At 41.7% G+C, this 22,714-nt stretch overlaps 2 protein-coding genes across 3 annotated transcripts in view; both read left to right on the top strand.

The window, feature by feature from the left end:
* Window positions 1–618: 618 nt before the first annotated feature.
* LOC308280074 (uncharacterized protein) lies at window positions 619–6,315 on the top strand. The gene is made up of 5 exons (XM_080720336.1): window positions 619–1,701; window positions 2,192–2,328; window positions 3,248–3,425; window positions 4,545–4,791; window positions 5,721–6,315. The coding sequence occupies exons 1-5, from the start codon at window positions 1,433–1,435 to the stop codon at window positions 6,054–6,056; spliced, it is 1,167 nt and encodes a 388-aa protein (XP_080576462.1). The 5' UTR covers window positions 619–1,432; the 3' UTR covers window positions 6,057–6,315.
* Window positions 6,316–10,837: 4,522 nt separating this feature from the next.
* nhej1 (nonhomologous end-joining factor 1) overlaps window positions 10,838–22,714 on the top strand; it is a 53,086-nt gene continuing 41,209 nt past the window's right edge. The window contains exons 1-6 of one of the 2 annotated variants that reach the window (XM_080720742.1): window positions 10,838–11,014; window positions 12,885–13,055; window positions 15,186–15,381; window positions 18,106–18,324; window positions 18,752–18,890; window positions 20,651–20,709. In XM_080720742.1, coding sequence (XP_080576868.1) covers window positions 15,193–15,381; window positions 18,106–18,324; window positions 18,752–18,890; window positions 20,651–20,709 — 606 coding nt within the window. In that variant the 5' untranslated portion in view covers window positions 10,838–11,014; window positions 12,885–13,055; window positions 15,186–15,192. The remainder of the gene's footprint in view (window positions 11,015–12,884; window positions 13,056–15,185; window positions 15,382–18,105; window positions 18,325–18,751; window positions 18,891–20,650; window positions 20,710–22,714) is intronic. The other variant, XM_080720743.1, reaches the window with a different exon arrangement.

The following is a 22,714-nucleotide window of genomic DNA, read 5'->3' on the forward strand; positions in this document are numbered from 1 at the left end:
GCCTGATCGTTGTTTGTGCGTGTGCAATAACTACTAGACCGCTATTCGCTCCGATCAAACACAAGAAACACTATTAAACACTGTGACAATGTGGACATGTTTACCAGGTATTTCGTCGTCAGTCTCCCCTGCCATTGTGTGTGTGTGCTGCTAATCCTCTTTCACTGGCTCACACACACACACATACATTACACACTCACACTGCTGTACGCCCGTGGGCGTGGCCTCGCTTGTTTTTGTCTGAAACAACCCGGAAGTAAACAACATTTTTCTCCTAGGCGACCCGCCCGTCACGTGACAGTTAAAGGCGCAGTAGCCAGCGTTGCCAGGTCTGCTTATTATAAGCAACTTTTTATTGACAGTTCCGGTGTCTGTGCTTCTTTTTAAATGTATGCAATTTCTTAGAGTTTTCTAAAATAAATAGAATTTTTTCATTTTTTTTTATTTTTTTGATATCGGTGTGAAACAGTGGTTCACAGAATACTAGTAATAGTCGCTTCTTTTGGGCTTGTTTTCCTATACCTGTCTGCTTATTTCTCTCAAAAGAATCTGGCAACACTGCTGCTGTGTCACAGATAACTACAAAGTTGCCCCAAAGAAGGAGCCATGTGTCGTGTGTGTCAGCTCGCCAAAAACAACAGTCGCGTAGGTAGGAAAATAGATTTGTGTCTGTACAACGACAACACCTCACACACGCACGCCTTTTATGAAGAACAGGGCGCTTCCTAGAGTGTGCCTACTGCCTTTTGCATTTTATGTGTGTGTGCGTGCGTGTGTGTGTGTTTTGCCTTGCAATGCTTTTGCAAAAGGGACGATTCACCTACCTCCCTATTCGATACGATCTCGATACCTACGGGGCCGATTCGATTTATATTGCGATTCTTAATTATATTGCGATTCATTCAACTATTATTGCGACCCCCAACCCCCCACCCCCCTCCAGGTTATTTTTCTGAACCTCCATCCATCCATCCATCTTCAACCGCTTATCCGGAATCGGGTCGCGGGGGTAACAGTTCCAACTGAGACTTCCAGATTTCCTTATCCTGTGCAACTTCCTCCACTCCCTCAGGGAGTAAACCGAGGCGTTCCCAAGCCAGTTTGGAGATATAGTCCTTCCGTCTGGTCTTTGGTCTGCCACGGGGTCTCCTCCCAGTGGGACGTGCATCGAGGACCTTCCTAGGAAGGCGCTCGGGGGGCATCCGTACTAGATGCCCGAACCACCTAAGCTGACTCCTTTCCAAGAGTAGGAGCAGCGGTTCTACTCCAAGTCTCTCGGGTGACTGAACTTCTCACGCTATCTCTAAGGGAGATACCAGCCACCCGTCTAAGATTCGATTTTAATATCGGGCATTAAAAATCACGATATATCAGATCACGTAGGCCTATATATTTTTGCCCTCCCCTAAATACGTCGCTGTGGCCAAGAGCCATGGCCAAGAGGAGAAAGATCCTCCTGGCCTTGGCTTTGGTGGAGGCACAAGAAGAGGAGGAAGCGATCCGTGGCCGACGGCGGTACGGCTCGTACCACGACCTGGTGCAGGAGCTCAGTCTGGACGAGGCGCGCTTCAAAGCCTACTTCAAGCTGAGCAAGGGCCAGTTCGAGGAGCTGCTGAGGAGCGTCGCACCGGAGATGCTCAGAGAGCAGACACGGTGCAGGGAGAGCATCAGCGCGCACGAGAGGCTTTGCATTTGTCTGTGGTAAGAGAAATACGCACACACTACACACACACACACACACACACACACACACACACACACACACACACACGGGAGGCGAAATGGCAGCGAAGTGGCTAGTCTCAGAACCTCCCCTGTCACCCCATGAAGACAAAAGCAGAAATTTGCGCCCCTGGACAAGGAACTGGAGCAACATTTATACTCTAACTTATACTGTACGCTAAAACTGAGGTGTGCAGCTATTTTATTTTATTTTTTACTGATGTATTTAATAATGCATTTTCTGCATTTTATGTTGATCACTTTCTTGGCCAGGGCTCCCTTAAAAGAGATTCAATCTCAATGGCACAAATAAAGGTTTATGATTGCATACCGGTATTTCTGTTAGGCCTATTATAGATAGGCCTATTTCTGAAAACACATTGTTTTATCCTTGCTTTTAAATAGTGAAGGAATGTGCTATTTTATTATTTATTTATGTTTCTTTTTCACCTTTTTTTCTTTTTTTAAGGTATCTGGCAACTGGGGACTCCTTCCGTTCCATAGCCTTCATATTCCGGGTTGGACACGGCACCGTGGCGCGCATCGTGCGGAGCGTCTGCAAGGCCATCTGGGACTGTCTCCTGCCAGAGTTCATGCCCATGCCAGGTAGGGGTGGGACGATAAGCGTTATTATCGTTTATCTTGATAAAAAACACTCGCGATAATCGTATCGTGGAGATTTAATTTATTGTGAAACCGTCCCCCGTCATGCACTGGGATCAATTCACCTTTTATTTGTCAAGCTCCATATCCGGTATACCATTTAAAGTTATACCATGTAACTTTTTTTATAAAACAAATCTTAAAATTGTCCTAACTGTTAAATCGCTAAAGTTTTAGAACACCCACTCCGTTATTTTCAGCTTCTAAAGCCTTCTCTTTATATGTTTTCTATGATCCTTGCCGGGGTCCGGATTTCGCGGTAAAATTACGTCATCACACTACCGGCCAATCACAGCGAGGGTTATACACTGCCGGCCAATCACAGCGCATCTTGAAGTGGGGTCGCAATGGCGGCCATATTTGTAGTCGCCCGTGTGTCTCTATACTCAAAAGGTAATCTCGCCTACCAGGCAGGGTGAAGGAGTTCCTTTTCTCCGGAATGCCTGAACGCACAGGAACCAGGGACCCCTCTAAAGATAGCTCTTGGCGAGGTGGAGGCAGACGCGGGGGTGTGAAGGTACGAAAAACGGCCGAAAGACGCGGACGCGACCGCGGTTTGCTATAGGGCTACTGACCACCAGTTGAGCATCTTACACAGTATAGCTTTAAACCCTCTATTGGTAAAACGTACTTATAATATACGTACTTGATACAGTCTTTTTTTCACTCTCTACCAAATCTCCTTGCCGATCTACAAGCTCACTTGCTCGTAGATCGGCTATTTTTTGGCAAACGCTCCGCCCCAGGATAAAGGATGTTGGGGATATTTTCATAATTATCGCGATAATATCGTAAATCGCGATTTCTTTGGTCACAATAATCGTGACATGACATTTTCATATCGTCCCATCCCTAATCCCAGACAAGGCGGAGTGGGGGAAGATCGCCCAGGACTTCCAGGTCGCGCTGGATTTCCCCAACTGCGTCGGAGCCATCGATAAAAAGCACATCGTCATCGAGGCCCCGCCGCCCACTGGCTCCTTGCCGTTCAATGACAGGGGCACGTTCTCCATCTTCATCCTCGCCGTCGTGGACGCCAGGTAATAATAATATAATACATTTAATTTGTAACACACTTTATATTTGAAACAAATCTCAAAGTGCTACATTCAAATGGGCAAAGAAACAAACAACAAGCAAGATAACAGCAAGATTTAAAAGGACTTAAAATGGTCAAAAACTGTGCATACCTATGGTATTATACACGGCAGTTTAAAAGCACATAGTGATCACCTATTATTACACAGCTAAGAAAGGGTTAAAAGCATGTAAGGCATCCAAAAAGTCCTTCTAGGCAAATGCCTTGTTAAAAAGCAAGGTCTTTACCCTTTTAAAAGCATCGACTGACTGTAGTGCTCTCAGGTGGTCAAGGAGAGCATTCCACAGCAGAGGAGCACCAGGTACCAGTGGTGTAAAGTAACCAAGTACCATTAAGTACTGTTTTGTACTGTACAATTTTGAGGTATTCGTACTTTACTGGAGTATTTCCAATTTCCAATACTTGAAAGTTGTACTTCTACTCCACTACATCTCGGATACAAATATTGTACTTTTACTCCACTGCATTTATTTGAAAACTTGAGTTTTTAGTTACTTTGTAGATTTGTATTATAACAAAACATACACTAACCACTTCAGCCCTATATACACTTTGGCCATTTGAAAATGGCCGATCTACAAGCTCACATTGTGAGCTCGTAGATCGGCTATTTTCAAAAGATCTTTATACATTTGAAAACTTGAAACCGGACATTCCGCACAATGAGTTCTTTTACTTTTTGTACTTCAAGTATATTTTTATGCAGATTCTTTTTTAACTTTTATTCAAAAACATTTTGAATATGGGACTTCTACTTGTAACAATCTACATTTGCCGTATTACTTAAAGTTTCTCTGAAAACGGTCTGAAACAGTCTGAAGCTCATGTCACAGTGTAATCTGCCCCTCGCCCCCCAACAACAGCTGACCAATACAGTTAGTAGTCATACAGTCAGGCTAAACAGACAATTAATTTGATTCGTTATAATTGCGCATCCCCACAATGACATCATAAAAATATTAACTTGTTTTTTAAGATGATTCTTAAAGTGACAGTAACCCTTTGGGTGACAGGCCCCCTTTAAGTAAAAAAATGCGCACACTTTCCCCGCTCCTGCCAGGTACCGCTTCAGGGTGGTGGAGGTGGGCACCTACGAGAAGAGGAGCGACGGCCGCACCAGCACGCTGACCTCCTCGCCCTTCGGCAACGCCCTGCACCACGAGACGCTGGACCTCCCCGCGGACGTTCCGATCCCCGGAGCCGAGCACCTGGGCCGCCTGCCCCACGTGTTCATCGCGGACGAGGCCTTCCCCCTTAAGAAGCACCTCCTCCGCCCCTACCCGGGCAACAACGTCGGCGAGAAGAAGGTGTGTTATCGAATCAATGACGATACTACACTGTTCTAACTATTAGGGATGTACCGAAAGGACCGAATATAGGAAACACTTAGTTGGCCGAAAACCGAATACCGAATAGCCGAATTTGTAATTATATATACTTTTTTCTTACCATTGTTGTCATGGCTGTGCCTCTGTTGTAGAGCTATACGATTATGGCAAAAAGTATAAGGGTCCATATTGAGTTATTTAAAACATATATTTATTTATTGTGTAGAATTATTTCTTTACTATTGTATAGTAAATTTGTAATAATAAATATTAACATGCCATGATACAGTTGTATTATTGTATAATAAAGAAATATCAATGTAAAAAATGTAATAAATGATTAAAAATAAATAAATAAAATAAAAATAAATAAAATATTGAATAGCCTATACATTATTTGGTATTCTGTATTCGGTAATATTCGGTATTTGGTATTCGGTACTATTCGATAATATTTATTCTGTCGTAAAATCAAACTGAATATGCGTTATTTTGTATCTGTTCGGCCGAATATTTTCGGTGGCCGAATATTCGGTGCATCCCTATTAGTACTAACCACGATGTTGGTTATAACTCCTACGACACTTCCACTTAGAAGGACATTTGCCCACCCTGCAGATCTATTTACAACTCACAGTAGGCAAGCCATGTTCACACCTGTTTGTAGCCTGTCAGAATAACCGTTTCTAAGTAGAGCCATGTATGACTCACTATATAAACACACCTCCTGCTATTTGTGTTCTCCTGTTCTGTATAAATAAGCCTGACCAGTCAGGAGCGGCACTTGCATGTTTATCGTCTCCAAGAGCTCTTGATATTTTGTTAATAAATATATGGTTTCATTTCACTCTACCTTTCGTGAGAATTCAATTCTATACTGAAGTAGTGTTTTATCATTTCCATTACAGGTGTTCAACAACCGCCTCTCTCACGCCAGGCGGATGGTGGAGTACGCCTTTAGCATGCTGGCGTCGCGGTGGCAGCTGTACCGGAGGGTGCACGGGATATCGCCGCCGGTGGCGGAGACCGTGGTGAAAGCCACGTGCATGCTCCACAACTTCCTCCACGGGGACGACGTTGACGACGCCGCGCTGGACATTCCGCCGGAAACGTTCCTGGGGATGCAAAATAGCCACCGGCTGGGCAGCAACAACGCCAGCCGACAAGCCATGCAAGTGAGGGAACGGTTCACGCAATATTTTGTGTCCCCCGCTGGTCAGGTGCCCTGGCAGGACCACCTTTAGTCCAACTCTCACCTTCTCCAAAACCACCTACTCTTTGACCCACATGAACCCTATGGAGTCCCCGTTCTGGCAATGTCATAAGAGGCGGACATTTGGCAAAAGATATCCGATTTACTGTACAAGTTCACAACGTTGTAACTTACAACGTGTAAGCATGTAGAGCAGCTGTTTACGGCGAAGAGATTTGGTGTAAAGGAAAATGAGAAGGGGTTCCAGGTGACCCTTTGGGGGGCCCTGCGCATTTGTATATAACAATTAACAAAATAATAAATGGACGAGAATCATTAATAAAGAATATATTTCATTTCAGTTATTGTTGTATTGTAATCATATAAAAGTTATAGCGCTATATTCTTAGCCTGGCGTTGCTCAAACTATTCCTCACTGCGTACGTTTTTTTGCCTAGGCGGATTGGTCTGGTTCCAGGTTACTATTATGATAGTAATCATTGCTATAGTATAGAGTGATTGTTCATTAACCCATTTGACCGGTTAAACCTATACGTTATAATGTACCTTTCAATCCAGGATAGTGTCTGTGCTGTTTTAGTTGTTGCTATATACTATATATAGCAACATAATATTTATTTACAATTGTTTTAATGAAAAACTTTGGCCTTTAGAGGTTTAAATGGATTAATAGTAGCCTGACTCCAGTCCCTGAATCTCTAGCCATGCCCATTTGAAAATTCAGGCTGAGTGTCAGGCTAGGTTAACAGGGGTCTCCTTGAATTCCAGCTCTATAATAAAACGGAACATGCACTTTCAACTGGGTCACAGTGGTCACCAATTTCATCCAATCGAGATAATTTACCAGCTTACATTTTTATAGTGTTGCAGTTCCAAAAAGTTCTGCTCATTTTCGTTGTTTCATTTGACTTCTAATTTCACATGTTGATCCTGTATGAATTCTCTCTCCTGATTGGGTCAAATTGCTATCCTGACCCGAAAGAGTATTTTCTATTTACTGAGGTATGGAGAAATGACACTTTAAAAATTATGGTGAAATCAAAATATTAACATGCCATACAGTCAGGCCTGGAATTTTGTCGTTTTAGGGGCAAGGCCACTTGGCCTTTGGTGTTGTCAATTTTTTGTATAAGGAGGGGGGAAAAAGATTATATTAAGTTCTTGTTCACGTTGTGGCGTGGAAATATATATTTTTGGAGATGGTACAAAATTGTAACATTTAGTTGAGTCATTTAGCCGAATCAAGGCATCCCATTTTTTATGATAAATCCCATGAATTATGGGAACCAACAATCTAATTTCCTTCAGAGAACAAAGGCGACCTGCGTGCTGTTTTAGTTCAAACAGTGAAGACTCCAGATAGTCCAGGTGGTAAAGTGGTGCTAAGTAAATCTAATTTCTTAGTGGTGCAAAAATGTATAGCAGAAATAATCATATTTGAACTGGGGGATCCCCCCCCACCCCATATAGTCAGGCGGAAATTCTGAAAAAAGGCCTTCTATAAGCAGGTTAGAGGCATTTGGGGGTAAAAGTGGGGAACCAGGCTATTTTACATAATTCAAGGGTGCCGAATCTGAAAAACCTGGTTCCCAATCAAAATTTTTAGTTTTTGACCTTCTAATTTGCATAACAAAGTGGCTGCTGAATTGTACATTTTGAACTATTTATTCAAGCAATATTTCTCTTTCAAAAAAACTTTTCATCATTTTATCATATAATCAGGCTTTTGTGAACACCCAGGACAGTTTTTGAGGTGCTTGAATCAGTTTATATTTAGGTATTTCATATTCATTTTTATCAGACACGCCCCCTTCCTATACAAACCCATTGTAACTTCAAACTCCATTCTAACCATGATAGATTTAATGAAAACACCCATCCTTTTTTCTGGTGACTCCTGACGCCCTCCTAATACGTGAGCAGGTCGTGTTCTTTCGATAACTCCTTTCATTTATTTAAAAAAATATATTCTTTGTATTTATTTATTTTTCATTTTCCCAAATAATTATTAAAAAGAAACTAAAAAAGTTATCGAAAAAACATTGCCTGTTTGTGTATTAGGAGGGCATCAGGAGTCACCAGAAAAAAGGATGGGTGTTTTCATTGAATCTATCATGGTTAAAATGTGTTTGTATTTAAGTGAAATATCCCTTTTAAATAAAAAAAATCACACCAGTGTGAACTGAGCGGTGGTTTACCCATCCCCCCCCCCCCCCCCCCCCCCGCGTGTGTGTGTGTGTGTGTGTGTGTGCCTGGCCTGGCCTGAAAACAGCGCCCCTCCCTTAACATGTGTGGTCATAAAAGGTACTACACCACAGGCAGGCTACATACAGACAGACACACACCAGAGGCTACATACAGACAGACACACACACACACACACACACACGGCCACGCTATGGAGACGGTGTGACCACCGCTCAATAAAACATTTTAACCATGATAGATTCAATTAAAACACCCATCCTTTTTTCTGGTGACTCCTGATGCCCTTCTAATATATGAACAGGCAGTGTTCTTTCGATAACCTTTTTAGTGTATTTTTGAGCGGTGGTCACACCGTCTCCATAGCGTGGCCGTGTGTGTATGTGTGTCTGTCTGTATGTAGCCTCTGTGTGTGTCTGTCTGTATGTAGCCTCTGGTGTAGCCTGAGTACCCTGGGTGACCAGAGAGGTGCTGTTGAGTCTAGCCTGCCCTGAGCATCAACTGCAACACACACACACACACACACACACACACACACACACACACACACACACACAGCCCCCCCCCCCCCCCCCACACACACACACACACACACAATTCAGAACACAGAATTCATAGATATAGAACACAGAATATGTACAGTACAGTACAGTTAGGTACAGTAGAGTACAGTATACAGTACAGTTAGGTACAGTATACAGTACAGTAAAGTACAGTAAGCTAATACACAGTTATTACTGTTGTTTGAGCACGCCCGAGTTTTTTCAAATCTTTTTTTTTTCAAAACCTTTTTTTTTTTTTCAAAAACGTTTTTTTCCAAAACTTTTTTTTTTTCCAAAAACCTTTTTTTTTTTTCAAAAACTTTTTTTTTCAAAAAACCTTTTTTTTCAAAAAAATTTTTTTTTCAAAAAACTTTTTTTTTCCCAAAAAACTTTTTTTTTCCCAAAAAATTTTTTTTTTCAAAAAACTTTGGTTGGGTAAACCACCGCTCAGTTCACACGGGTGTGATTTTTTATAATTATTTGGGAAAATGAAAAAAATTAAATCCAATTAAGAAATTATTAAAAATAAATGAAAAATGTTATTGACAAAACACGTATTAGGAGGATGTCAGGAGTCACCAGAAAAAAGGACGGGTGTTTTCATTAAATCAATCATGGTTAAAATGGAGTTTGAAGTTACAATGGGTTTGTATAGGAAGGGGGCGTGTCTGATAAAATGAATATCAAATATCTAAATCTAAACTAAATCAAACAACTCAAAAACTGTCCTGGGTGTTTCCAAACGCTTGATTAGACGTTAAAATTACTAAGGGTTTTTTGAAAGTGAAATATCTCTTGAAGAAATAGTTTAAAATTGACAATTCGGCAGCTATTTTGTTATGCAAATTAGAAGGTCAAAAACTCAAATTTCTGCTTGGGAACCATTTTTTTCAGATTCAGCACCCTTGAATTGTGTGAAATAGACTGGTTCCCAACTTTTACCCCAAAATACCTCTAACAATCACATTTTTCAGAAAAACCACTAGACTAATACAAGGACTTGGAATTGTAGGAGTTGGTATTATAGTTAGTTTGACTTTATCTGTTCCATTGTGAAAATAGCCGATCTACATGCTCACAACACTTTTGTGAGGCATTTTTAGCATGTAGATTTGCTATTTTCACAATTTCTGCCTCTAATATTTGACAATTTTGCCAATGTTTAACCAGGTAAGGTCTTAAAAGTCCTTAAATTGTCACGTTAGAAATGTGTCGATACCCTCAACAATAATTGTCAATAGTTTTACTTCTACTCCACTAAATCTCTGAGGAAAATATTGTACTTTTATCCCATTATAATATGAAAACGTTAGTTACTATATTATTATTACAGGACACACTAACCACTTCAGCCCTATATATATTTAGGCCATTTGAAAATAGGGTGCGATGCATAGTGTGCTTGTATATCGGCTATGTTCCAACTTTTTTTTAATACACTTTGAACTTGTGAATGGACATTCTGCATAATGAGTACTTTTACTTTTGGTACTTTAAGTATATTTTGATGCCGATACTTTTGTAGCCTACTTTTACTCAAGTAGGCTACATTTTGATTTCTGAATTTCCTATTGTAGCATTGATACTTTTATTTCAGTAAAACATTGGAGTACTTTTTTTCTACCACTGAATATATCCTACAGACTTTTTTTGTACAGATAACGGGTAAATCAAATTCAATTTAAATATTTCCCCCAGTCATTTCATTTGCTCACAGCTGCGCAAAATAGCCTATAAAGTAATGAAGTTAAACTAACTCAAATTATAAAATGATATTTGTCAACATTTCATTTCATTGCCTCTATTATAAGCTGTGTCTAAATTCTAAAATAGCCTAAATCCACAGATGAATGATCTAATTTTACTTATCTTATACTCCAGTAGTACAATTTCCCCCGGCGTTTACTCAAATTCATTATTATTAAGTGAGACATTTTGAGATAATTTTCTGAGGGAGGGAGTTTTCAAGCGGAACCTTGGAAGCGGCTTTTGTTTCCCCCCGTGACCCGTCGGAAGCCGGACCCAACAACACGGAAGAGAACGCCCACCTTTTCATGAAGTTGGAAACAAAATATTGTCAAAAATAACTCCATGGTTGGAGCATTTATTTGATATTTGCTGCGCACTTTGGCCAACATTAATTGTCTTCGGCGGGTTATAATTATAGTTCCATAATATTGTTCCTCCAACACCAGACCACTGGTTTTAATTCCCAGTCATAACAAATCCAGCGAACAGTTCGGTAAGTTACACATGGAGCTCGCGCCGAATATAGCCGATCTACTAGCTCACAACACGTCGCGCTGCGACGCGTTGTGAGCTTGCAGATCTGCTATTTTCGGCGCGCACAACACCAAACCGCTGGCATTCTTTGTTGCGCTTTACAATGGCTGTATAACCGTGTATAATACAGTAGGCTACTATAATGCGGTGAAATGCAGCCATAAAGTGGCTTTTTTTGGGCAGCTTTCAAATTGCAGTGAGTCACCTCGGAAGCATGCCATGCATGTATTTAAATGGCCAAAACTGTGGTGTAATTTAACTACTAGGGGTGTAACGATATAAGTATAAGTATATCGAAAATAAAAACAGCTAAAATCGAATCGGTAGTGCAAATAATCTATTGTATGATACTACCTACTTGTGCATTTAATATATTTAGCATTTTTAAGAAGAACATTTTAAAAAGAGGGGTATAGCTACTGTTCTATCGATACATGTGTGTAATCTCTGGGTTGTGGGTTCATGTCAAGGTGCAGGTTTGTCCATATGTGTTCAAATACAATGTCGATGTATTTGCCAGATAATCACTGTGCTTACTTATTTATAATCCATAATAATACATGTCTCCCTTAAAAACCTGCACTATCCACACTTTTCAGATAGAATTAATTTCTTCGCTAAAATCATTTTAAATAATCGAATCGTATCGTATCGCCATGAATTAACCAATATCATCCATGTATCGTGCTATGTATTGAATTGCTATTACAATGTATTGTTACGCCCCTAGTAACTACAGTACATTTACTTTAGATAGATCTCCTTGGAAATAAGCTGCAAGACTTACCTGAGTTTCCTTAGATCCTTAGTTGATCTTGTACCAGTGAACTGTACCTTTCCCTATGCAATCTTCTAATAAATACTTCAATCAATTAAGTATTGTACTTAAAGGAGTAGTTCACCCCCAAAATGCATTTTTTCTATTGATTACTCACCCCGTGGAGACTTGAGTTCAATAATATCGTTTGGTTGTTGACCCATTCTAAACACAACATTTTGAATATAGTAAATGTACCCCAATTGATTCCGAATGCATTTGTACATTTACCCCAATTGATTCCGAATGCATTTGGGCCCCCATCTTGACTTTTTTTTAATTCATTGTATGATTGAACTCAAGTCTCCATGGTGTGAGAAATCAATAGAAAAAAAGACATTTTGGTAGTATGTACAGTTCTGAGGTATTTATATTTTACCAGAGTAATTCCAATTTCCAGTCCATCTCAGATCCAAATATTGTATATTTAAAATTTACTCCACTACATTTATTTGCAAACTTTAGTTACTTTGCAGACTTTTTATGAATTATTACAAAACATAGGTCTACATTTACCACTTCAACCATATATACACGTTGGCCATTTGAAAGTAGCCGATCTACAAGCTCACAATTTTGCGATGCGATGCGACGCATTGTTAGCTTGTAGATCTGATATTTTCAAAATATTGTTACCGTGTTACACATTTGAAAACTTCAAATGGGACATTCTACATAAGGAGTACTTTCTACTTTTGGTACTTTAAGTACATTTTGATGCCAATACTTTTGTACATTTACTCAAGACTTTAGTACATTAGAAGTTAGTACATTTTGAATTCCAGACTTTTACTTTGCAGTATTGATTCTTTTACTTAAGTAACATATATGAGTACTTTTTTCCCACCTCTGATATTAGTAAATACTATAATATGGTAAAATGGAGCCATAAAGTGACTTTTTTTTGGGCAGCTTTCAAATTGCAGTGAGTCACCGGCCTCGGAAGCATGCCATGCGTGTATTTAAAATGGCCAAAAATGACGAGAAATGCCGCGTTTTCCTTTCCCGAAAGCAGGTCCCCTCCCCCGGAGTGAGCCCACAGGAGCTGCCCGCGGTGCCCTGCGGTCTACAGGGGGGGTGGAGGTGGTGATTATGCGGCCGAGGACGGCGTCTGGAACCCGGGGTTAAGACCGATCTGTGTCCCGGGTCCCCCCCCTGCGCCTGGGGAGTGCATTCCTTGGAGGTGAGTGATGTAAAATCAACGTGTGATGGTAAAAAAGAAAATTACACGCCCGTGCCGTTGGGCGTGGGTGTTAATTGGCACCCACTTCCCAGAGAACAACCAAAACATAAAAAATGCACCATGCGCTCAGATTAGGGCATTCACCAAATATTAGAATATTTGAATATTCGAATATCAAAGTCACTATTTGACGTTGTTCACCGAAGTCGAATATTCTTTTTTTTTCTTCTTTTTTTTTATATATATAGTTTATAAAGCTTGGATAGGAACTCATAAGAATGAGCTGTCAGTGCTCCTGGTGGATGAATTTGTTAATGCTCTATACCAGGGGTTCTCAAACCTTTTTAAGCCATGACCCCCAAAATAAACATATTTGAACTGGGGACCCCCACCCTGACAAGCACTTGGAATATTAGGTATTACATTTAATGTGACTCGGTTCCACAGATAAATATCGTGAAAAATAGCAGATCTACAATGCTCACAACGCCTCGCGTTGCGAGGCGTTGTGAGCATGTAGATCGGCTATTTTCACAATGTTCGCCTCTTGCTTACTTAATATTTGACAGTTTGGCCAGTCCTGTCGAATATTCGACTATTCGAATACTTTGAGGTCGAATAATTAGAATACTAAAAATCACTATTTGTGAATGCCCTAGCTCAGATTGGGCCCAATTTGACCTACATTGGGGGCTGACTGATACGTCTCTATTGTGTGTTGGTTTTGTTTACTGTTGAGTGAGAAATCTGTGCATGTTGCGACCAAAGTTGATGCCCCCTTACAGTTTTGACCACTGTACCACAATTTACTGGTAGTGTCACGGTCAACTAAAAGGATACCTCAAAAAAAGCTTTTGTCAAACAATTTGGGTCCTTTTAACTTACAACATAGAATGACAGACAAATCACAGTACTAGTCCTATGCAGAAAAAGAAGAAGAAAAAAAAAAAACTTGTAGAACACAATGCAAAATAATGGTGTTAAACTCGTAAAACACAATGCAAATGACAAAATAATGGTATTTGGTAAGGATAGGCTTTATCTGTTTACCTGCGACAATTACCAAAGAAGTGTTTATTTTTTTATGTATGCGCCGCCCGCTACTACTTCTGTCTGCAGAGATGCGCTTGACACAAGAGGTCTCCCTTCGCCTCCCTTCTGCATCGCAAGCCTAGCCTGGGTCTGACGTAGTGACTGGGGGGCGTCAACTTTGGTGGCAACTAGGTCGCGACCTGCACGGATTTCGCTCCTCGAGCTGGGGACCCCTCAAAATTATTTGGGGACTCTCAGTTTGGGAACCACTGCCCTACTAGTCTCATCAGGGATCGCTGACACCCTCTGGAATCCCTGATCATAACCTCAAGTTGAAAGTAGGGGGTGGCACACCAGTCACGCTGATTAGAAACCTGCAAGCAGATCCCGACGCACTCCCCCACGAATAAGCCCTATTCACGGCCCGCCCACTCAGCAAATTTCTCAGCAACTTCCTGGTGCTGACGTCAGCTTTGAAGGGTAAAATAACACAGAAATTGCGGGACTTAAAGCCAACAAATCATTATTTCGAACGGTAAAGTAAATTATAATGCTTTGTGCCTTTTACTATATTGTGTTCTTGATCATGCTAACCGTATTTTATACTTTACTATTCTGAAATTGCATTAAATTTGCGATTTCTGTGTTAACTCTATGGGCTTTTAGCAGGGTTATACCCTTCAAAACGTGACTTATGCACCAGGAAGTTTGTGAGTGGGCGGGCCGTGAATAGGGCTAATGGCACCATAACTCAGTGGTACTCAACCTGTGTGTCGGGATCCCCAGGAGGGTCCCCAAATTATTTTAGGGGGGGGGGGTCTCCAGATGATTATCTTAATGTGCAACATTTTTTTCTCTCAACAGTAAACAAACCAACAAAGTTTAAGTGTATACAGGGAATCTGCATGTTTCTAAAGTGACAATTTTGTCTATTTTCACAATAGAACCGTGTTATACAAAAATGTAAGGCGGGGGGCTCTCCGGTTAAAATATTATTATTAAAATATTATTAAAAAAATATTATTTTGGGGGTTGCGGACTGAAAGGGTTGAGAACCACTGTAATAACGTGCCTAATTTGTCTTCCAACCTCACACAGCCCCGCGATGGAGTACAGTGACACCTACGAAGCAGAGGATCTTCTGCACTACCCCTGGAATCCTGTGTGCATCAGCAACAAACAGCTCCTGGCCAAGGCTCGCTTCGGGGACACCGCCTACCATGTCCTCTTGACTGACATGAACTGTGTCTGGGAGGAGAGCATGGATGCCGTTCCCATCCAGAGGAGAGCACAGGTACTGCAGGAGATACAAGTGATTTCTTATGCCTATCTCGAGGTGCTGCCAGGCTGTTGTGCTGGCCTGTAGGGCTGTCACAATTATTATTACATAATTGTCTAATCGTGATTATTTGACATTATCGCAATTATTTTGTCATAATCGTGAATGTTGAAAAATGCCCGAAATAGTGGAAATAGCAGATCTACAAGCTCACAACGCGTCGCGTTGTGAGCTTGTAGATCGGCTATTTCCACTATCAAAGTTATTTTTGGAGCGGTGAAAGCGCTCCCAATAGACAGGTATGTCCGTGGGTATGTCCCTGGGTGGGTGGCTGGGTGGCTGGGTGGCTGGCCGTGTCCGTAGCCTGGCAATACCTTGAGTGGCCACACACAACACACTAGTTAAAGGAGGGGCGCTGTTTTGTGCAGGCCAGGCACACTCACCACTCACTCACACACACACACGCACGCACGCACGCACGCACGCTCAGATTCACCGCTCCACTTCGAACCAAGGTTTGATTTTTAAGTAGTAAGTTGTCAAATATGTAAATAATTTCTTTGTATATTTAGGTTATGTGTCATATCTGCCATGTACAACTTCAAAGCCTAAAAGCCAAACAGAAATGTAATTATCAACAACAAAAACACAATTAAATCGTTAATCGCCAATTATTTGAGTGACAATTAATCGTCATGTAAAATGTCATATCGTGACAGCCCTACTGGCCTGTGATGTTAGGCCAGGGCTCCATCGGGAGCGTCGCGTTGCTCTGAGTCGTGATGGCTTCATTGACGCCGCCACGTTGACGTCCGAGCGGCTCCACCGCAGTGGCTGTGAGTTATTCATTGTAAATGGCAATATGCCATTTCTAACACAACAAGAAAATCCCTTTGAAACGGGAATAAAACTATTTGTGACCGACCTGAATGTTCATGTTGTGACACAAACAGCAGAGAGCGACAATGCACAACTGACCACTTTGTTTTGTCATGATTATAGCCTGTTATGTTTATAGGTAATTTTATCAAAGAAGACCACTGTAATTAGTATAAAAAAATAATCTAGGATTTCTGGGACATCTGGTCACCCTTGTGAATGACGTGAATGGATAGCCAACAGCAGAAAAGCACGTAATATAGGCCTACATTTAAATATTCAATGCAATTACATTTAATCATATTTTATACATTACTGGACTGTTATGGACGGCGTCAAAAAATTAACCGGGGCAATCTTTTTAGTTTAGACGCCGTCACATACGCAGCACACAGCAGCGCAACGTCGGCAGTGGAGCACCCTTCATTGATTAACCCATTTAGGCCTAGAATTATTGAATGCTTTAACCAGTGAAAAATAGCAGATATACAAGCTCACAGCGCGGCACCGAGTGCCGCGCTGTGAGCTTGTAGATCTGCTATTTTTGGAAAAAGTCGTGAAAATGTATGCAAATCTTTGAATATATGTATTTTCAAAGCAAAAGTCTGTAACTCAAATTTTGCTTCTGGGTCGTCCCTGGAACTAGATATTTTGAGATGGGGGTCTGTGGCCAAATAAATATCATTTTGGGGTCCTTCACATGAAAAAGTTTGAGCACCACTGACATAGAAACATAGGTTTTTCAAAAAACCTTCAAAGACTTGCACACATTTTAGAAAATAGCATATCCACAAGCTCACAGCGCAGCGAGTGCCGCGCTGTGAGCTTGTATATCTACTGTTTTTCAATAGTTAAAGCACAAAATAACACAGTGAATCCTTGTACCCAGGACCCAGAATTTGGTGCGACATCCCTGATAGAGAGAGCGACAACAATCTGGTACTACCCAAATATAGAACAAACACGGGAAAATTCGTATTCTACTACTCTGACACCAAAATGTGGAATGCTCTGACACCATCCATTAAAAGATGTGAATCACTGGTTTCTTTCAAAACTAGACAGATAAACTATCTATTCTGAGACCACAAGGGGAGGTAAATGCAATTTCCTATAGAAAGGAGGTGTCATTCACTGCTGATGTTTTCCTCCTTTTCTCCCCATTAGTGTGTTGTTTTTTATGCTACATTGATGAATTGAATACATAGGAGCACAATGGAAACAGCCTTAGCCTTAATGCCTGACTGTACCTCGTGCTGTTATCAATGAATAAAGTTATCAATGGAAAAAAAAGAAAGAAAACAGCCAATCTAGATGCTCACAATGTTTTGCGTGTGGCACTTTTGAGCTTGTAGATTGGTTGAAGTGGTTAAATCACAAGATAGATGCTGTCACATTTTCCCTAGCCTCATGATCCAGGCATTTCAAAGAGAAAAGCCTGATGATGATGATGCATTTTGCACACAGATTGAACACAAAAAATAACTCAGGATTGTGCTGATCTCTGATCCCAAAGATCTGGTTGTCCCAGCGGTGAACTGGGCCTTTAATTGTTTAACTAATTTCTTTGTACTCTTATCTCTCTATTTATTAATCCATGTTTATTTCCTCTTTTCTCTAGAGCGCACTTTGTTTATGTATTGAGCACCTAACAAAGGCGCGTTGTGAGCTTGTAGATCTGCTATTTCCACAATTTCTTTACTTTCAAAAAATATATGAACATTTTTCAACATGGAAACGATTGTGACAATTATGAAAAATAATCGCGATTATGTCAAATAATTGCGATTAGACGATTATGTAATAATTGTGACAGCCCTATTGACACAATCCGTCTCTCCACACCCGGTCCCTGTCCAGGAGCTGAACAAGCGATTGCGTGCCCCAGTGAAAGCCTTCTTCTCCCACCTGCGTGACGTGGCGCAGCCCTGCCTGATGGGCGGTGGGCAAGCGGAGGGAGCTGCCCAAGTGTCTCTGGTGCGCCAGGCGGGCAGGCACCTCGACGTCAAGCTGAAGAGCGAACTGGCGGGCCTCCCGTTCTACTGGGAGTTCCGCTGCACCTCTGCCCCTGTGACAATGGTATGTATGGTTTACTTTAATTATATGGCATGATCTGTCAAAATAGATTAGAAAGTGATTTTAGCCGGGGACCCAGTCACCAAAATGGGAGGGGACCTGTGATTTTCTGCCACACTTTATATTTCTGTTTTATCTATTAGTTTGGTCATTAAGGTCCACAGAATGAGAGGCCTGCTCTGCCGGAAACATCGCAAAAAAAAGTTATGACCATTTGTATATTCACTGTCCCATTGATTCCTCTAGAATTATAAAAAAAAGAAAAAAAAAGTCTGAATTAATTAGCATGTGAAGGGTCAAACTAGGGGTTCTTCATGATTCTGAATCCATTGCAAGAAGTTTTTATGTGGCCACACCAGTTCATTAATAATGCCAATCACCGTAATTAAATCAAGGCCTGATTCCGATTCCAATCGTGTGTGTTTTCCAGGTGTGTAGCCAGCTGGTGCGCCCCTTACTATTGATGAGCAGGCTGCTACAGGGGCAGGTGGAGCACATGGGCGGGCTGCTGCTGAGGAAAGATGCTGAGATCCAGGACTACAAGGAGAACGGAGCGACACTCAGTAGAGGTACACGCACGCACGCACGCACGCACGCACACACACACACACACACACACACACACACACACACACACACACACACACACACACACACACACACTCCCACGAGTGCCGCGCTGCGAGCTTGTAGATCTGTTATTTTTGAAAAAATCGTGATGTTTTTATGTCAGTGGTGCTCACACTTCTTCACGTGAAGGACCCCAAAAATGATATGTATTTGGCCGCGGACCCACATCTCAAAATATTTAGTTCCAAGGACCCCCAGAAGCAACATTTTAGTTACAAATGTTCGCTTAAATAATACATATATTCAAAGAATTGCACACATTTTCACGACCTTTAAAAAGATAGCAGATCTACAAGCTCACAGCATGGCACTCGGCGCTGTGAGCTTGTATATCTGCTATTTTTCAATAGCTAAAGCCATCAAATAATTAAGGCTCCTCCACTTTGGGCCCTAGTAACTCAGACCCACTCCCCCACCCTTGTGACACCCCTGCACATTAGTCTGGTCAGGGAGGAACGGAAATCTTTGACAAACGATGACACAGACGCCCACACTCGCTACCTGACTAGGTCTTCTTATCAGCCATGATGTCGTGTCCTTCCCTGATTCGTCATATCCCACATCTCCCATTTCTCATTTTCCAGAGCAACGGCCTAACGTTATTGGTGAAGATCCATTTTAGAGATAAGACTATATACTCTATACTGGCCATTGTTGTATTTCCTAAATACAGTAGGTTCTGTGCATAAATAGGGCATTTTCTGGTGCAACCAATCGAAAGCCATTAAATATTTCCTATCCACGAGTTTCCTACGCCCCATAGTGCATTGCGCAGACGTCTGCACCGATCTTCCGCCGCCGATTTACAAGCTCACAACGGGTTGCATCTGCGACGCGACGTGAGCTTGTATGTCTGCTGTTAAACCCGGAAGTTTGTTCCTGATAGTCTCCAGTAAACTCCCGCGGAAACTTGTGGATAGAGATTTCCAAAATTATCAATTATATTTTAACTCATCTGTAGCCTATCCCGAAGATCTTCGGGATTAATAAAGTCATTAAGCCTTGCCTATCCCGAAGATCACCGGGTTATATACTTTATATACAGAAAATTGAAAACAATGACTGTTCTGATCTTTAGAGTCCATTTACTCGAAAAAAATACTTTTTATGCCAATGCTGGCATGTTTATTTGATAAAATAGCACTCGGATGACAACAACAATCCTCCATATTTGATCACCCCCTGAACAGGGACTAGTTCGGGTGAAGAAAAAAAAATCGTCAAGTTGGGATCGGTGAGCTCGATCACTTCCGGTCCTTCAAAATAAGAGAGTGGACGCCTATGGACGGAAATCACGGCACCAGCGCCCCCTTCTGCCCAAAGAAATGGGCACAAAATGGGTTTTAAGCCTAGAACCAAGCCATCCAGGCTCCTGCTGAATAATGAATATTTAATTATATGATATACACTAAATTGAATAAATACTCTTCGTTTCGCGTTTTCCAAATATATCTTTTCACAGAATCAAATATTTTGTGGTCACACTGATTCACCAGGAGCCTGGATGGGAAAAAAGAATGTGCTTCCGATCGGTGGCAAGTCATAATGCCATGCCCCTATAGAGGCCCAGGTTTTCAGAACCTTGCAGAATGACATTGTTGAGTGCCAATTGTCTCTCTCTCTCTCTCTCTCTCTCTCTCTCTCTCTCTCTCTCTCTCTCTCTCTCTCTCTCTCTCTCTCTCTCTCTCTGTGCACCCAGAACGCCTGCAGACAGAGCTCTTTGATGAGCAAAGCTACGGAGAGAACTTTATCACACAGGTGAGCAATCTTCAAGTCATCTACGTCATGGGTCTTCAACAACGGGGTCCGGGACCCCTAGGGGGTCCTCAGAGTTACTACAGAAGGTCCTCCAAATCTTTGAGTGATAGAAACCTTTTCTCTCCTTTTTTTTATAACTAGTCCTTAACCGTTCAAAGATATGAGCTCTGAAATGATGTGCAGTGTGTGGGTTATGGGATGTGCACTGTGCACACAGTATATGAGGGATGGAAAGTAACTTTAACTGGTGCTTGCATGATAATATGTAGGAGCATCAATGTAAGAAATACCCGTTTCGTTTAATGGCTACAGAGATACTGTGTACCGATCTGCATGATTTTGGACAAAATCTGTAACTGGGCCAGACAACCCCCCCCCCCCGCCCCCCCCCACCCCCCCCCCCCCCCCCCCCCCCCCCCCCCCCCCCCCCCCCCCCCCCCCCACACACACACACACACACACACACACACACACACACACACACACACACACACACACACAGGTTAAACATGTTGCCTCATGCTAGATGCAGAATAGATATGCCTCAAGCTAGATGCAGAATAGATATAGATACACCATAAAAATGCTAATATACAGCATATGATTTGTGAAAGTGACAAACGGGCTTCACAGTTATGTTAGGTGTGTTCATATGCTAATGGTGATGCGATTTCAGATCAATTGCTCCAGCCACTGAGGAGAAACGCCTCAAGCTAGATGCAGAATAGATATAGATACACCATAAAAATGCTAATATACAGCATATGATTTGTGAAAGTGACAAACGGGCTTCACAGTTATGTCAGGTGTGTTCATATGCTTATGGTGATGCGATTTCAGATGAATTGCTCCAGCCACTGAGGAGAAACGCTGTGACAGACAGACACTCAGACATTCGCAAAATTATAGTATAGATAACCACTTTAACCCTGGCGTCCATATTCTGAGAACTTTAGCCAAAAATAGCAGATCTACAAGCTCACAACGCCTCGCGCTGCGAGGCGTTGTGAGCTTGTAGATCGGCTATTTTCGGCAAAGAGCTTTGGTTTAGAGGGGAAAGAGAGCAGACTAAGTACAGAGTGAAAGGTCAAGTTTATTAAGTATTGATTGTTAAATATCTGAAAACACAAATTGACATGAATTCAAAATACATTGACGATTTTGCTGTCAAACAATGAAACTACCGTATATGGAATCTATGAACAGGTTGTGGGGGGTCCCTGCTTCATCTCTCTCTCAACTAAGGGGTCCTTGGCCTGAAAACGTTGAAGACCCCTGATCTATGTTATTATGGGGGAGAAAAAGAACCTCTGTTCTACTGTAGTGGTGCTGAGCCTGCGGGTCAGGACCACGTGATTTTGAGGGCGGGGTTCCCCGGGTGACAATGAAGTGACAAATGACGTTTTTTAATACCTAAAAAAGAAATGCAGGCTATCTCTATTATACAGACACTTCCCTGGACTGTTCAACCACAACAACATCTGGTGTATTAACTGTCAGAGATGTGTTAGAATGTTTGTACATTTCTCACTGTAGATGCATGATATTTTGACACACACACACACACACACACACACACACACACACACACACACACACACACACACACACACACACACACACACACACACACACCCTGTGATGTTTGTGTCACATGGCTCAGTGTGTCATAGAGCAATGCAACCTACAACACAACATAACCCCACCACGCGAGTTTGTGTGACTGTAACTCTTTGCTCACTTGTCACGCTAGTGAGCCAGCTTGATCCGGTACGGTGTTGCCCCCAGCTTTTTTGGGGGTATTTTCTTCCTATGAATTCCTTTTACCACTTTGTCCCTAAACGTTAAGCGGAAGTAGTGACCGACCGTGGCTGCTGTGACCACATGACCACAAAAAACACACAAGCTGTCTAGAATAGTCTCTCCCCCTCTCTCTAATAGAAGAACAAGTGTGGGATTGATTTCGATTTTTAGATTGTCTTTGTTGTGATGGGGGGGGTGTGTG

This window comes from Nannobrachium achirus, assembly GCF_963921795.1.
Source record: "Nannobrachium achirus genome assembly, chromosome: 24".
Lineage (NCBI taxonomy): Eukaryota > Metazoa > Chordata > Actinopteri > Myctophiformes > Myctophidae > Nannobrachium > Nannobrachium achirus.